General features: G+C 38.8%; 1 protein-coding gene across 1 annotated transcript in view; it reads right to left on the bottom strand.

The window, feature by feature from the left end:
* Positions 1 to 251: 251 nt before the first annotated feature.
* The window catches only part of egfem1 (EGF-like and EMI domain containing 1), a 48869-nt gene continuing 31066 nt past the window's right edge, over positions 252 to 18054 (bottom strand). Inside the window, exons 19-32 of the mRNA XM_081369881.1 lie at positions 17806 to 17937; positions 15856 to 15984; positions 12343 to 12471; positions 11110 to 11238; positions 10411 to 10539; positions 8358 to 8489; positions 7061 to 7189; positions 6808 to 6936; positions 4363 to 4491; positions 3978 to 4106; positions 3761 to 3889; positions 3173 to 3298; positions 2971 to 3099; positions 252 to 1607 (exon numbers count right to left, since the gene is read on the bottom strand). Of these exons, the coding sequence (XP_081226007.1) occupies positions 1543 to 1607; positions 2971 to 3099; positions 3173 to 3298; positions 3761 to 3889; positions 3978 to 4106; positions 4363 to 4491; positions 6808 to 6936; positions 7061 to 7189; positions 8358 to 8489; positions 10411 to 10539; positions 11110 to 11238; positions 12343 to 12471; positions 15856 to 15984; positions 17806 to 17937 (1745 nt within the window). The 3' untranslated portion in view covers positions 252 to 1542. The remainder of the gene's footprint in view (positions 1608 to 2970; positions 3100 to 3172; positions 3299 to 3760; positions 3890 to 3977; positions 4107 to 4362; positions 4492 to 6807; positions 6937 to 7060; positions 7190 to 8357; positions 8490 to 10410; positions 10540 to 11109; positions 11239 to 12342; positions 12472 to 15855; positions 15985 to 17805; positions 17938 to 18054) is intronic.

Below are 18054 nucleotides of genomic sequence, written 5' to 3'. Positions count from 1 at the left end.
GTACGAATGGTTTTATAAATCCGATTTTTTTTTTTTTTTTTGCGTACGCCATTTTTGGCTTTCGGGCGCACGTACACTTTTAGTAAGGTTCCTACGCACAGTTTTATAAATGAGACCCCAGCTCGGTAACTTCCAACGTGACCGGGACTAAGTTTGCCTGATGCGTAGGAAAGAATCTGCTAATGGGGTAAGAAAAATAAGGGAAACGAGATAATTCTTCAGCACCCCACTGGCAGATATTTTTTGTTTTAAACAAAAACTCACTTTATTTTGCTTTTCAAGTAAATATATCTTGAATTAAGAATCTGTGGATATTAACTACAGAACAGGACAAAAATACAGAGATACATTTTTTACAGTGTAAAGCTTTACAGTATAGTTAAAACACCACACAATTTCTGTACAAACATATTTAATTAAAAGTTTAAGAACCAAATGCAGCAAAATCTGATAACATCCTGAGAGAAAGAAAGACAGAACAGAGGAACAAAACTTTTTACAGCATTTTCTTTTCTTTTCTTTTTTTTTACAGTAAAAGACTGTTGAGTGAGCGCCAAGAACCGTAATTTATAAAGATTAGATTTGTTTGGCATGTAAGACGTCTTTCTGAGAAACTGTCCGTTCAGTTTACAAGCATCAGATTGTGTCTAAATCCTGTCGGGACAGCTCCGCTTTAACAATTTACCTCAGATGGCACGATGATGGGTGACAATGCTGTGAATATTTACAGTCAGGCTGTCACAGGAATCACATCGCAGGACATACATCACACTCACAGGAGCCGACCAGATGGATGTGAAAAGGATATCTATAGCAGAAATGTTCCCGATTCATGCTACATATTATTTTAAAAATACAACATAAAAGTACCATAAAAGAGAATTTTATAGACAATGTCATAAAAAAAACTTTAAATTTAGAGTTGGTGTACATTTACAAGGTACATTTTAGACTGTGTGTGGTATGTATGGAAGGCTGTAATCCCATTGAGTGTTGCTGTATTCTGATGTGCCACTTTAGTGGTGTATTTGTGGTATGTACTATAGAAATGAGCGGTTGAGGCTTCACTCTGATCCCGTAATAGAGCAGTTCGTTCTGGGTTTGTGGCTCGGTGGGCGTTTGGCCGATCGGATGGTGTGGCTTGACTGTCTGATGTGGGACTTAGCGAGTGTATGCACAAACATACACACACAGAGTTCACAAAACAAGCATTTTTAAGTCGCATCAAACTAGTCCACCATTGCGTGTGTGTGTGATATTCCCATTAAGACACTAGTTAATAGCCACGATGCGTCCCTTCTCCAAAGACACTCATACACACACAATCATTGACAGCCTGTCGGTGGTCTTGTGTGCATCCAGAGGGGATGTTTGTGTGTGACTGTGTTTTTTCGGCATTGCTTCCTCGTACTAATTCTCCTGTGGCTTGCTCGTCTGGAGGAAAACCCAATAATAACAAGTCACATAGATCCTCACACACTCATTCACCCATGCCACTCGCCTTCTGGTGGGATCTCAGAGGAGTGTGTGTGTGCTTGTGGACTAGGAGTGTGAAACACGCCGTCGCCTCTTCTGTACGCGAGAGGACACGTGATCTATAGACGCACCTGAGAGAAAGACAGAAAGTGATTATTGCCACATCTGAACTGAATGCTTTTGATTTCTTTTCTATCACTGTTGGTTTGTTTTTTTAGGTAATAAGAGGATATGCCATTTTGTGAAACTAGTCACAGGTAAAAAGGTGTGGTTCGGCACTGAATGCAGTCCCTGCAACATGGTTAACATGGTTAATAAAAATAATATATTCAGCACAAATGTTTAAAAACATTATTTTATGTACCCCATTTTAAGATTCACACACTCTTTAAATTCCAAGTGTCGTAGTGCAATGAAAAAATGTGAATGACAAATAAATAAGTATACTGCGCAAAATAAATAAATACATGATGTAAATGATAAATACATATTTATACTGCATTAAATAAATGTGAATAATAAATATGTACTGTACACAAATACAGAAATAAATACATGATTCAGTGGAGTTGTATTTAAATTTTCATGCAATTTAGTCAAATGTATGTATTCATTAAATTAGTAATAATATTAAATAATTAGTTTTGTTCATATATTTTTATATTCATGTACAGTATTATTTATATTTATTTATTTCTGAATTTTCACTGATATTTCCTCCTCAAATATGCTAAAGAGTTGGTTGCCATTTTATCCCCTCTGGCTGACTGATCACAGAACACGCAGTTCGACTAAAGTCCTCCATAAAATAGATATGTTTTATAATGTAAAATAAGTACAATAAACAAAAAGAAAAGTTATGAGGAAGATGAGAACATATCCTAACAGTCTCAAAAATAAGATGTGAAAAGTATCTTTAGGGGATGTACAGGTTTAGAGGTTTTGTGGATGGATCACATACAGTAACCACACTGTGACACACACACACACACACAATGTCATACATTCATTAACTCATTCACAAATCTCACACACACACACTCACACTGTGAAAAGTCCTGCTGTGATTCACTTAAAATAACTGTCAGAGAGAGGCGCCGTTACACAGACAGACAGGAGGCCCTTAACAGCTCAGGGGTCCATCAAACTGAAGCTGACACACACTGGCACACACGCTTTCAGAAACGCTCAGGTTTGTGTCGTGACTGACAGGAATAAAGAAGAGAAGTAGAATTCAGGGAAAGGAAGATGCTGAGATGGTGAGAGATAAAAGAAAGAGAAAAGAGACCATACAGCTGACTCGCACACACACGTTTACTGAACTAAATGAAGACATACCATACACTTCTACTGTTACATGTGGACTATTTTATATAATAATGAATTACTACAGCCCTAATTTTATTACTAGATAATACTGTATCAGATTTTGCAAACTTCTGGGGACAATTTTATTCCCAAAGTATAGCTAAGTAATCCCATACACACCCTCACCTTCCTCACAGGTGGGTCCCAGCCAGGTGACAGGACATGAGCAGTGACCCGTGCGCTGGTCACACTGGCCTCCGTGTGCACACTGACACAGGAAAGAACAGCCTGGACCATAAAACCTGCTTTCACAAACTGAGAGAGAGAAGATGAAGGTTGAAGTTTGAAGGAAGGTTTGTGAGAGTTTGCGTAAGATGTTTGTGTGTACCTTTCTCGCAGTGTTCTCCTGTCTTTCCCGGTGGACAGAGACACTGTCCAGTGGTCGGATCACAGGGCGCCCCATCACACTCGCAGAGTTCTGCACAATCAAGCCCAAAACGCCCAGCGTCACAACCTGTCATACAAACACACAGTCAGAGAGACCATCAAACTGCACAAATGTGCTACTCAATCATTTCAATAATCTTCCTTTCCAGTAAGTCAGCGAGTCAAAACAGAGAACCAACGCTGTCAAATTGTAAAGAACCATATTCATTCAAAAGATCCAAAATGGATGCTCATGAACGTGCAAAAAGAGCTTGAATGAATGTCAAGATTTTCATTGAATGGCGACATAACTGCAGTCTGTTAGCCATCTATGTTGTATGGGTTCAGACGACTTGGGATATAGTTTTATGATATTTTAATAGTGCTTTTTTATTTTTTTGGTGCTTTGATTCACTGATTATATTGAGAATAGACTATTTTCTTAACAAAATTCACTTTCGTGTTCCACTATAGAAAGTCATGAATTGTAGCTTTAAGTCTCAGATGAAGTACCCAGTATAATTACATGCTGAAAGTTGAGATTACTTACGTTTTTCACACTGTTCGCCATGGTAACCTGGAGGACACGTGCATTGTCCGGTCACGTGATCACACAGGTGCCCATGTTTACAGTCACATGATTGTGCACAGAGCTCGCCAAAAAAGCCAGCAGGGCATCCTGGAATATGGAACCATTTCATATCATATTTCTTGGTGCAGCAAACATGATTCATTCTAACAGTGAAGATGATAAGTCTGTCACTCACTGTGTTGGCAGGCGGGACCGTAGTATCCAGACGGGCAAGAGCAGCATCCCGTAAAGCGATCACATGTTCCGTTATTCTGACAAACACACTCTTGCTCACAGTTCACACCATAGTGACCTGAGACACAATCTATCAAATGCACACAAAAGTGTTCAGGTGAATTTATCATCCTGTTACCAAAATTTAATGCATTCTGAATCAAAACTCAAAAGTGCAATTACACACTTTAAAGTGTTTATTTTATTCCTGGTTATGTTAGGATGCAATTCCATGCCCAGACAGCAACATAGTGTCGGCCTGGATCCGGCCCACATCTGGTACGTGTGGATTCCACGTGTTGCTGTCTGGGTGGGTACTAACTCATTTTATTTGAGTGATTGTTCACCTTTTTCACAGTGTTGTCCGGTCCAGCCCAGCCCACATCTACACATCCCATTAACAGGGTCACACACTCCTCCGTTCGCACACGTACAGAAACTCCGACACTGCGCTCCATAGCGCCTCCTAGGACATGCTGCATCGAGAACAATTCCACATTTAACGGCAAACATAAATACTACAAAGCTGTGCATACATATGAGATACAAGTGTTGTTTTGTTTCATTATGTAGAACATTACACAGGATGTCTTGACTATATCTGTATGCTCTGTGTTTCAGCAAGTCGCATGGATCTGTCTTCAATTTGAACCACATGAGGATGGTTTACCAAGCACTGATTAATCCTCATCCAGCACTAAATTATACTGTCAACACTTAATTTCCACTGTATATCTCATTCTAGCCTGAAACCATACTTATTCTTGTACAGCAAAGAAAAGAAAAAAACAGCTTTGGCCTGTTGATCTTAGTGAATTTATTTATTTTTATCCTGAGCTACAGTGCATGACTGAAAAAATGGCGACAATTCATGTTCATTAGTCAACTAAAGCCCTATTCGAATTCAGAATGGTACATTTGTGTTTCACAGGAGTTCACTACCATTTATGATTTATTTAAAGGTACTTTTTTTGTTCAAAATTAACAATGCAAATGATGAATCAATGCATAATCAATCCTTCTTCTTCTTTGTCTTACCTTGATTCACTATGGTAAGCCAAGTTTTTATAGACCCGATAGGATGGATTTCACAGAAAATTGTGTCTCCTCATATCCGTAAATAGCTAGAACCGTGTCTATTAATGGGTAAAGCTGCAGTAACATCTTCAGCTAATCATGCTTTCCATCTAAACTTGTTATATCTCTTAAGCCTACAGAAGTAGTGAATGTTTTATGAGACGTAAGATGACCATATTCATCAGCACAGTCAAGCACAACCAAAACAATGTTCTTCTGCAAAATGCATGCAGTTTTGTTTAACCGCCAGAGGGCCAAAAGTAATAGTAATAACATTATATCACATATGCCACATCCAGACATCAGAAACTCTTCAGAGAACCCAAATTCCATCTAAAATCAGATGAAAATTTTTAACTTTTCATCCGATCAGTCATTAAAATGGTATTGTTTTTTTCTGTCAGTGCGTGTGTTCATTGTTATACTGTACTATACCAGGACAAATATGTAGGAGACTTTCCCTTAAGCAAAACACCTCATCTTTTTATCTATTAACTATGTCCTGGTCCAGACGGAAACTTCCAGTATCAACAAGAGCACAGATGGCATTATTTTCAAATAAACTCTGAATTTCTCAATTACTACAATTAGCCCGAGCCCTCTCATCCCTCAAAATGCATTTAAAGAACTAACCACACATGCAATTGCTCGATCACAAACATCCACACACACGTGCACAAACACACACACGCCACACACAAGTTTACTTAAGCTCTAGATCATTAGTGCAATGGTAAAGTGGGTCTGATTTGGCAGCGCAGCTAAAGAGCAATCATGTTTCTTTGGGTAATTTAGATTGGGAAAACAATAAGCCGATCGCTTTGATTCGCTTGCTTATTTATTTGTTTCCTCGCCAGCAGATCCGCCGACACGCAACATAGAGAACCAGCTACTTATAGTCATCTGTAAACATTAAACATGGCGAACGTAAGCAGCGGCACGTCTGTGAGACGCTCTGAGCCGGCGTTTTCAAGGAGGCTAAGAAAATCCCTCCTGGAAAGTCCCGTTCCATTCCAGCTGATGAGTGATGAAACACGAAGATTAGGAATCTGATCTCTCGCTTCTGTTCTTCAGGAAAAGGGGTGCTGCGATCAAATTCCCTCACGCAGGAAACTGGAGAAATTTGTTAACTAAATATTGTAAATAAGCCCTGGGAGAAAATCAGGAGGACAAATAGTGCCTGTAAGTGCAAGACTGTGAGACGCAATATATTTCGGTGTTGTTTTGCTTATGAAGTCATCATAACACTAACGGCTTTCACATCCTAACGAGATGTGAATGTTCTAGGTTTGGGTGGGAGGGATCATGGATGGGTGAAGACAGAAAAAAAAGAAGAAATGAATGACTGAAAGGTTGGAGAAGTTGGCGAGATAAGTGGTGAAGAAAAGCAAATAAGAGGAAAAATAAAAGGGGGAAAAACACATGTTGCTGTTAAACAAAAAAACAAATAAAACTATTTAAAAAAAAATCGTTATTTGAAATAAATCTGAAATAAAAATAAAAATATTAGATGGAAAACTTCAACTTAAAAAAAAGAAGAAAATTTTAAATGTTAGCAAACCGCAGCTAACCGAAATAAAATAAGATGAAGTAATAAAATTACAATATGTAATGAAAAAAGCAATTAACAAAATTACTAAAACTTAAACTAAAATGAAAATATAAAAATAAAGTCTCATTCAAATAATAATAAATAAATAACATTAGATATATACCTTGTTCGCAGGACGGTCCTGTTCTTCCAGAGGCGCAGTTACACCTCCCAGTCTCTGGGTGGCACTGTCCTCTCTCTCCACACAAACACACCTGAGCGCAGTCTCTCCCGTAGCGACCTCTGGGACAACCTGAGAGAGAAAGACAGGAAATATTATCTAGAAATGCAGAATGCAACAGAGCGGTCTCGGCACAGACCAATGATTACCCATAGCCACAGCCACTCGGGCCATCGATTGAGCATCAGGTTCTTACTGGTGCTGCAGTTGGGTCCCAAGTATCCTGGCTGGCAGATGCAAGAGCCAGTCCTGAAGTCACATCGGCCTCCATTGGCACATCTGCACCTCTTCTTACAGTAGGGGCCATAGGTGCCCTCTCGACACCCTGTGAGGAGCAGGAAAGACAACACTGGAGTGTATCTTTGATATACACAGTCCGTTAGTAGTTGTCATATACGTTAACTATGCATTTATGCATGTACCCTGGAATTATAGGTTTTCTACACTAAATAGATTTTAGCACACATATGCACAAACAAAGCATATGTCTATAAATTGTAATTATATGTAACTACACAATAACATACAGAAAAATTGGGGTCAGTAAGATTCAGTAAGAAATCTTTTGTAACATTATTATTAAAAATTATTTACTGTCACTTTTGATCCATTTAATGTGACATTGCTGAATAAAAGTATCCATTGCTTACAAAGAAATAAACTTTTGTTTGGTAGTGTACTATATATGATTATATAACCATTTTTGGTCCCACTTTATATTAAAGTGACGTACAACACAGACGCGCTACGCAAAAACACTACGTGAACTCACTCGAGGCCCAGAGAGAAGGAAATGATTAGTGGAATAAAGTCGTTATTTTTGTTTACTTTTTGCGCACAAAAAGTATTCTCGTCGCTTGATAAACTTAAGATTGAGCCACTGATGTCACATGGACTACTTTGATGATGTCTGTATTGCCTTTCTGGACATGGACAGTATGCCGTCCATTGACTTTCAATGGAGGAACAGAAAGCTCTCGAACTAAATCTAAAATATCTTAAACTGTGTTCCGAAGATGAACGGAGGTCTTACGGGCTTGGAACGACATGAGGGTGAGTCATTAATGACATAATTTTCATTTTTGGGTGAACTAACCCTTTAAGTGGTTTTGAGTACTATGTATTGTACTTATATTTTGAAAATACCTGCATGTAATTACAGCTGTAATTAATTTATGCAATTACATTTGTAATTACACTGTTGACCCTTCCTTTACACCTTAACCCACCCTTAAACTGACCCATACCACCTTACCTGTCCCTAACCTTACCCGTATCACACCTCAATAGCAGCACAAGTGTTTTACAATACAACCTGAACACAATAAGTACATTGTACTTATTTTTCAATGTAAGTACATAGTACTTAAAGCCACTTAATATAAAGTGGGACCCCATTTTCTATAAGCTCAGCTTGTAGATGAGCTGTTGGTTTGGTTGAACAACTATGAAAACAACTTTATTAGGTCAAACAGTAGAGGAATACGTCTTACTGAGATGACAGCGAATGCCGTAGTATCCAGGTAGACAGCCGCATTTCCCCGTGACGCGATGACAGCTGGACTGATCTCCAGAACAAGTGCACACTTGAGAACAGTTCAGGCCGAACCTGCCCTGAGGACACACTGAGAAAGAGAGAACATGGGATGACTTTAAGAGCATGTGTGAGTTTTCCACAGAAATGTCCAGTTGTCTAGACACATTCCTGAAAAGGCATCAGGCCTCAGACAGGAAGGAGATATGATATGATATGATATGAAGGGGAGGCTAGACATTTCACGTAACGTCATTCAAACATGCTTACATTTATACACATTCACATACGTCTAGGGTATCTGACAGAAGACAGAGCTTATGATTGTGTTTGTGGGTGTGCGCCATTACATAGAACTTGCCACAGAAATGCATATCGCACACACTGAAACATTATATGGAAATACATATATTTAAATACCTATATTCAGGGCTGAACAGTAAGGATGTTTTCCACTGGCCAAGTTGGATCAGTGGTTTAGATCTTATAAATTATTATCTGATATATACTAATATATATATATATATATATATATATATATATATATATATATATATATATATATATATATATATATAATAAAATTGACTATTTATCATATTTGCATAATATAGTGTACAGTATATACATACATAATATATAGCACTGTAACATGTTAATATAATCTCAAAAAAAGATATATTTTTAAACTGGCCTAAAAGTCTCTCATACAGGCCTCAGGCCATTAGATGATCCTTACTGTCAAGACTAATACAGATCTGTGTATGACCATCTATGTGTGTGTGTGTGTGTGTGTGTGTGTGTGTGTGTGTGTGTGTGTGTGTGTGTATTCACCCCACCGGCATGTGTAAGAGATAAGCTCAGACTCCAGACTAAAGAGAATAATTAGACTGTTGTCATTAGCCGTGTCTACTGCAGTGTGTGTGTGTATGTGTGTGTGTGTGTGTGTGTGTGTGTGTGTGTGTGTTCATGTCTGTTCCAGACTTCTTATCCTTACACAGACAAAACAAAGCCTGCTGTTTGAGTTGGCCGCTCAGCGCTAACCTTTATCAGATGTCTCACATCCACAGAGAGAGAGAAAGAGAGAGTGAGAGAAATGGGGGGTGTTGAAAGAGAGTCGGGGAGCAAAACCCCAGCGCGTGTAATGAGAGGTCCAAGTTTGTGTGGGGCGGTTTGTAGGTTTGTTTAGCGTAGTTTCGAATGCTGTAAATAAATTAAAAAATCTTAAATTAAAAATGGATGTTTGTCTTTTCCTCCCTTCGTTTTGATTAATCTGGTCATATGAATGCATGTATAAATGGACAGATCACTGATTCTTCAGGACCTCAACAAAACAGGCAACATTTTCAGACATACTCACCTGTGTTTGAGTATAATTTGCCTGCTTCTTTTTTTTTCAGATTATAATCTAGCACTAATGAACTAATGAGTCTACAATATAATTTTATATTTACTAAAATCATGTATTAAATACAGCAGACATTTCTTATACTACAGTTAGAAGACCTTCTTGAATTGAGGGAAATTATCTAAAACACACAAACAAATTCTTCACCAATTTTGACAGAAAATATACAGTAAATAAGCATAATTGCATTTTATATACTATATGAGGACTAAGTGTAATATAAAAAAAACCTAAAATATTAAGCCGCACAACTGGTTTTAACTTTGATGATGATAATAAATGTTTCTTGAGCAGCAAATCAGCATATTAAAGTGATTTCAGAAGGATCATGTGACACTGAAGACTGGAGTATAGATTTGAAGACTGAAAATACAGCTTTGATTACAGGAATAAATTACATTTTAAAATATATTCAAATAGAAAACAGCTGTTTTATATTACTATAACATTTTACAATATTGCTGTTTTTACTGTATTTTTATCAAATAATTGAGCATAAGAGACTGTTTAATATATATGAAGTACTGAGTTATAGTCTTACAGGGAGATTTAGAGGTAGAATGTGTTGCTGTTTTAAGAATCAGTGTAATATATGAAGTCTTACTCGTCTCACAGCTGTTCCCAGTGTACCCTGCAGGACATCCACATCTGCCTGTCACATGATCACAGGCCATGCCCACTGGACAGATGCATCTTTGCTCGCAGTTTCTACCAAACCATCCAGATGCACAGGCTATACACACAACATACAGACAGTGAGAGAGAAAGCAGATGGTTTGTGGAGTGAGCGGCCCGCGTTCGCCCATGTGAACATTCCAGTGTGTAATGGAGACAGAATACAGTAATTTGTGTGATGACATGTGAATCGCGGCTATCAGTGCTTACAAACTCCTCACTATAAATCACTATAATCACTTACATCTTACTAACTACAGCCAAATAAAGCACCCTGAGTGAGTCTGTGAGAGAGAGAAAGACAGATGTGTTTATGAGTATATAGGGTCTTTGGGTGTTGAAGCATGTGTGATTTTGTGTTTGTTTGTTTGTTGACTGTCTATTTGTGTACATTCAATAATAATAATACATTAAATATGAGTACATGTGTGTTTTACATTTTAGTGTGTGTGAGTGGTATTCCTGACAATGGGGACCAAATCATTTTAGTCATTTTTGACCATGAGGAAAAATGCAGAAAGTTTTCTGTGAAGGTTGTGTTTAGGGTTAGGGGATCGAATATATAGCTTCTACAGCATATAAATCATCATGTCTATGGAAAGTACCCATAAAACGTGTTTTTACTCACTCTGTTGACAGCTGGTTCCTGTCCACCCAGGTGTGCACCGGCACCGGCCGCTCACTGGGTCACATGACCCTCCGTTGTGGCAGTCACATGATTGACTGCAGTTGGTACCAAACATACCCGCTGGACAAGCTACAACACAAACACATATTAAACAATCTAAATATGCAGTACTTTGCAAAATGCAAAAATGTTTGTCTTCATTCACTCACACATGCATTTATATTCAGTGAAGAAACTGAAGATGATCTATGTTACAAATAAAGCAAATGTGAACATTTAGTATGTTGATTCAAAAAGATGTGTGATTTATTAATTTCATTCATATTCACATTTGATTGTAAATCAGCTACTTATTAGTACCTACCGTTCAAAAGTTTGGGATTGGTAAGATTTATTATCTAAAAATACAGTAAAAACAGTAATATTGTGAAATATTATTACAGTTTAAAATATGAACCTGTGAAGTGTAAAAAGCCCTTATGTGTCCAGATAACAAACCTATCTAAACTATTTTCAAACACTTCATTTGCTGTCTGTAAATGGTTTGCATATGGCCTGAACTCATTTGCTTTAGCAGACACAAATGGCACGAGATTTTGCTACTTCAAAAAAAACAAACAATAAAAATAAACGAGAAAAAGTAGATACAAATCTAAATAATGATTTGCACCCTTTGAAAAAAAGAGCTAACTAATAACATCACTCGACTCCAGTTTCATCACAGTCGACATTTCCCTGCAAAGCATGTCATGGGAAAAGCCAGACGTAAAAATACAACATCTGAGAGAGGGATCTTTAACGCAAACCTCACTTCATTAAAAAGAGAGGGAGAGTGAAACAGAAAGAGAGATAAATCTTTATTGGGCCCCTGATCTATTAAACTACTGACGGGAGATCGCATGAGAAGACGGATGGTACTAAACCAATGTGCCGCAGAACTCTCTTAAAAAAGCATCTTACCCTAATAAAATACTGACAGACACACAAACGGAACACTCCTAAAAAGTAAACATGGATGCATTTAACCTTTCTGCAGCCAACCGGGGGGCTTTTCCCTCGCTTTATTCACACACACATACAAACACATGCTTTAAAAACTGCATCGAATGTGTCAGCGAGCTGATAAACAGTGTTTGGGTGAGCGATTGTAGGTTTATTTCTGTGCGAGGATGCGGCGTTCAGCCGGAGATGAGCTTCCAATCACACCCCGTTTTAATGATGTGGGCGGCTTACCCAGAATGCATTGCGGCGGTGCCCAGCCAGGGGTGCAGCGGCAGGCGCCTGTGATGTGGTGACACTGGGCCTCATTCCCGCACTGGCACATCTGCGCACAGTCCTCCCCGTAAAACCCAACAGGACATCCTAAGGAGGAGAGAAGATTTGAGTCAGCAGCGTCTCTGTGTGTGTGTGTGGTACATCATTGGAAAGTCATGCTCATAGATCCCCCCCCAGAGGCATCAGAGAGCCAACAGAGTGTCAGAATTCTGATTAGAATATAATTAGGTTATTATTTTACTAGCATCCGCGTGGAATTATCCATCTTTCATCCCTTCATCCTGCTCATCTCTCTTTTTCATGTCTCATTACCTGCCGAATGCTCAGCGTGTGAACTGCCCTCATCAGCATTGATTGCGTGATCTCATTCGCCACATGTGCGGCACATCCTCACCACAACAAAGTCAACGTGTGTGTGAGGAAGACAGACAGACGGACATTTCGAGGAAACCAGAACACCTGCTGAGCCCACAGGTTCACTGTCTGGGTACAGAAATATGCCTCCTGTGCAAATATTCCCTGAACTGCTATTTTTTCAGCAAAAGCTCAGGGTTTTATCACACTTCATGCAAAACTCCCATAAAAAATGTAGTGCACCTGGCTAAAATGGTGCTTTAATGACGCAGTTTTCTTGGCCAAGGTTGTTTTTTATATATATAAAATAAAGTAAAATAATGGTTTAGGTAATTTAGCTAATATAAAATGAAAATGTTTGATTCATGAATGCTAATTAACAAGAAAAAGCATTTGCAAACCATATTATTTCTTTAATGTAACATCTAAGTTAAACTGGATTTGTTTTTAGCCCTAGTTTTTCACCTCACACTTCATGCAAAACTCCCATAAGACATAAAATCTAGTACACCTGGCTAAAATGGCGTCTAATGTTTTAATGAAGCAGTTTTCTTTGTTAATAAAATAAAATAAAATAAGGGCTTAGTTCATTTAGTTATTCTAAAACACAATATTCAACGAGACAAAAACTTTGTACAGACCCCACTCTACTGCCTTTCATTCACACACAAACACGAGCAAATGAAATCGCAATCTCTCTGTATGGTGTAGACAGACATCCATACAACGACGGCGCATATGGCACGCAGACACGCGCGATCACAAGAGATCGGTCTAGTATTCCATCAGCCTGATAAGATCTTGTAAAGCGCGTGTGCGTGTAACGGCAGCGGATGGTTGTGATCGGACTGCAGCCGGTAAAATGAGTTTCACGGCTGAAGCCCTCAGAGATGGAGACCGATGATAGCACTTAAGAGCTCGCTAAAGACCCGCCACACGTGTGTGTGTGTGTGTGAGAGAGAGAGTCTGCTGTTATTCAGTCGGTTTGTATGATAAAGAAGCATGGAAGACATCTGAGCCTATGGAACATGAGTGGAACTGCTGGCTACATCCAGATGAACTACCGAGTTGAAAACGTCCCAAGACGGACGGGTGGAATAGTGGGCCTATACGGAGACCTGATTATAGTCAGGGCCTGATTTATTAAAGATGAAATCTGTGAATGTAAAAGTCAACTATAAACTAAAACAATCTGCTTTTATGCATCTAAATCAATGGTGGTTGAGTTGATACAGATGGAGATGGAACGCTAATGGTCCTCTAAGACCTGGTTTTGCCCCGTCCAAATCACCTTTGTCGGCTTCAATTGATTTTAGACAGGTTTACTGCTCTTTCCCCCTGCTGTGCGGAATCTAGATCCGTTCTGTCGGCCCTGGTTATCATATGAATGATAGTTTGCTGCACCCTCAACCACATCACATGGATACAAGAAGTTATTTTGGCTTACTTCCTTTCTCTACAAACATTTTATGCTGTAGTGTTTTTGATTCACTAAAAGAATTGGCTTAGCAAAGTCATCATATTTTATGTTGTATATTTTTGATTCACTAAAAAGACCTGGTTCCAAAGATTAATTGGACCACACAAACTACACAAACAAAGAAACAAAAGTTCACTACACTGATTGCCCTGTACGTTTCCAATTTGGTAAAAAAGAAGAGAGTTATTTGTTTGTGAATTAGACTACACTGATTAAGCTCTATGTTTTTGATTCACTAAAAAAGAACTGGTTGAAAAGAGTCATTTGTTTGTGAATCAGACTACATTCGTCGTGCTGCCTGTTTGTGATCCATAAAAAAAACTGATTTAAAAGTCATTTGTCTATGAATCATACTACACTGGTTGCACTAAATGTTTTTTATTCTCTAAAAAAGGATCGGCTCATATGAGTCACTCATTCGTGAATCAGAATCAGATTCCTGTTCGCTCATTGAAACACTCATCACACACAGTCGAGCAACACAGAAACACACAACATTTGCATAATGTGTTATTAATGGCATCAATGCACGGAAACTAAAAACATAAGTTTAAAAAACATCTACAGGATGTTACTAGATGATCTGGTTTAAAGAGTCATTTGTCCATGAATCAGACTACACCGGTTGAGCTGTACTGTATATTTTTGATTCACTACAAATAGACCAACTCATGTGTTCCTGAAATAGACTACACTGGTTGCACAATAGGTGTGCTATTTCTTTCAGTCCGCTAGGACGACTCAATAGTTGCCAATATTCTGCGGCACACAATCTTTTATCTCACCACATGCAATCTAGGCTGAAAACTCTGCTGTAGATTCAGCTGTGGGCTGTGCGGAGCTAAAAAAAAAAAAAAACGGCAAAAAATACATGCAAGGAACCCGTTAAGGTATGAGCCAGATGCCTGTCCATGCATCTTGTATGCGTGTGTGTGTATGTTTTACATGTGCAGATTTTTTTTTTTTTTTTTCGTTTTTAGTTAAGATAGGAGTCTAGCGTCTATGTTTGGCACTGTGTGTATGTCTGTGCATTGTGGTTTCCTCATAAAGTGCACCAGCTGCATGTGGCTGTCTCATTAAGCAGAGGATGCTGTCATGGATCCAGCAGGGTGTGTCTATGTGTGTATGTTTGTGAGATGTTTTGTCAGTGGCTCAGATTAACCACTAGAAGGCAGATACGGCAGGCCATGGAGGACAAATCCTTCTTACATGCTTCTAGCTCTTATTAACTAGATATTTTTTAAACATGTGATTTCAGTTTCCTGCATTGATGTCATTATGACACACCAAACTAACTAAACACAAAGTTGCCTGACTGTGTGTGATGAGTGAGTGTTTCAATGAGAAAACGGGAATCAAAAACATTCCGTTTTACACACACTCAGATTGCATGATGGGTGGGTTGCCCTCCAAGACTGATTGAGACTTCCTGTTTCCCTGGTGAAGAAGAGGCCCCAGTGCATTAGGGGTATGAAAACACTCTTTACGGTGGAGAAAGATAAATGGCCAGGAAAATACAAAATAATATGCACTGACAAAAACGTTGTACTGACAACTCTGCTGATTACATAAACGTGATATTTGTGGTATTTAAATGTAAATCATTCTGAATTTGCATGCATTTGTTTGTTACTCACTCTTTTCACAGTGTGATCCCACCCAGCCGGCGGTACAGGTACAAGCTCCGCTGATGTGGTCGCATTCGGCACCATTCTCACACTCGCACACTCGATTACACTCGGCTCCATACTGGCCCTCAGGACACTCTGAATGCAGATTAAGGACACATGAACAGAATTTACTGTTTTGTGTTTCACAAAGTTCGCTGCTTCAGTCATTGTTTCTAGATTATGGTGTAGAGTGATCAGAGGTACTTCAATGGCCAAAACATGTACTTGTTACCATTTGTAACCCAAATGTTACTGTTTTTTTGGCCCTGGCACAAAATGACCAGCTAACATCATTTCACTAATCATATGATCAGCACATGGGAAAGTGTGAATGAGTACTAGTCAGGTAAAATCACTCTATCATTCTGATTGGATTATAAGAGCAGACTGATTTCTATAAAAGGAGGGAAGTGCTAAGTCCATGTGTTTTTGTGTTAGCACTGGTTACCTCCAACGAAGGACACGCAGCCGCGATTGATTTGCATCAAAATGGCCGCACATGTAAGGAAATTGCTTCAAAGAATATTGCACCTGAAAGAACCATTTACCAGATCATCAAGTTCAACTGCAGTAAAGAAGGATTCAGGACGTCTCAGACTGTCCGGCAAGAGCCAGGACCGTCTCTTCCTGAGGAGTCAGATACAGAATCATATCACCGGAGCTGCTCAATATCGTGTGTGAATCTGCACAGTGAAGTCAAGACTTTTGGACAATGACCTGGTGTCAAGAAGCCACTTCTCTCAGAGAAAAACATCAAGGACAGACTGAAATTCTGCAGAAGTACAAGGACTTAAGAGTTTTCTCTGATGAAGCCACTTCCGACTGTTTGGGACATCTGCAAAATCTGGAAAATTGACATTTTGGATCCGTGGCCAGTCAACTCCCTGGATCTAAATGCCATAGAGAACCTGTGGTCAATCCTTAAAATGCGAGTGGACGAGCAGAAGTCCACGAATTGTGATCAACTCTGAGCACTAATAAGTGAAGAACGGATCGCCATCAGTCAGGGTTTGGTTATGTGAAGCTGAAATCCAGCATACCAGAGTGAACTGCAGAGGTTTTGAAGAAGAAGGGTCAACACTGTAAATATCGACTCTTTGCACATATTGAATATTTTTGAAAGCCTTTAAAACTTATGAAATGCTTATCATTGTTTTCCAGTATACCATATAGAAATGTGAACAAATAATCTATAAACACTGAAGCAGCAAACTGTGCGAAACAAAACGTATTTCATTGCCAATACTTTTGGCCACGACTGTAGAAATGTCTTAGCTTCTCGCAGTCAGATCAAATGAGAAGTCAAAAAATCATGTTAAACTGTATCTTTAAGTACAGGGTGGGCCATTTATATGGATACACCGTAATAACATGGGAATGGTTGGTGATATTAAAGTCCTGTTTGTGGCACATTAGTATATGTGAGGGGGCAAACTCCTCAAGATGGGTGGTGACCATGACATATACTAATGTGCCACAAACAGGACTTTAATATCACCAACCATTCCCATGTTATTACAGTGTATCCATATAAATGGCCCACCCTATACTTTCACAATGCACATAGAAGGTCAAATGAACTCGACTGCATTGTGGGATACAGTAATCTCATACACTGCATACTCTTGTTTACTTTAGCCTAAAATTGTAGGTCCTGTGTGTATGAAATACCTATTTGTTTCCTAAATTGTGCATATTGTGCACATTATGCGCACCAAATACTATAGAACTAGTATGAGTAGTATATATATAGTTTTATTATTTTGACACAAGGTGGCAGCATTTGCATCTTAATTAGCATCAGATTTAACATTTGTACCTGAACTTTTACATGTTGTACCATTTAAATATGTAAATGCCAGAATAAGACTGAAACAAGGAGAGAGAAGGAGAATGAAAAAGAAACAGAACACTTACTCTTATCACACTGATCTCCAGTGTATCCAGCCTCACACACACAGCGCCCACTGCTGGCCTCACAGGTTACTGCATTACTGCCACACTGGCACACATTGGCACAGCCTACGCCCCAAAAACCTGCCTCGCACACTACAGAGTGAGGATGTTTGTTATTAATGTGAACAAATCAAAACATACATAATTGAGGTTTGAGAATGCAATTTGTAGGCTATATTTATTGTCCTGTTGAAAGTAATTTTTTATTTA

Source organism: Scardinius erythrophthalmus, assembly GCF_964197995.2.
Source record: "Scardinius erythrophthalmus genome assembly, chromosome: 7".
Lineage (NCBI taxonomy): Eukaryota > Metazoa > Chordata > Actinopteri > Cypriniformes > Leuciscidae > Scardinius > Scardinius erythrophthalmus.
This window is presented reverse-complemented; position numbering and strand designations above follow the sequence as displayed.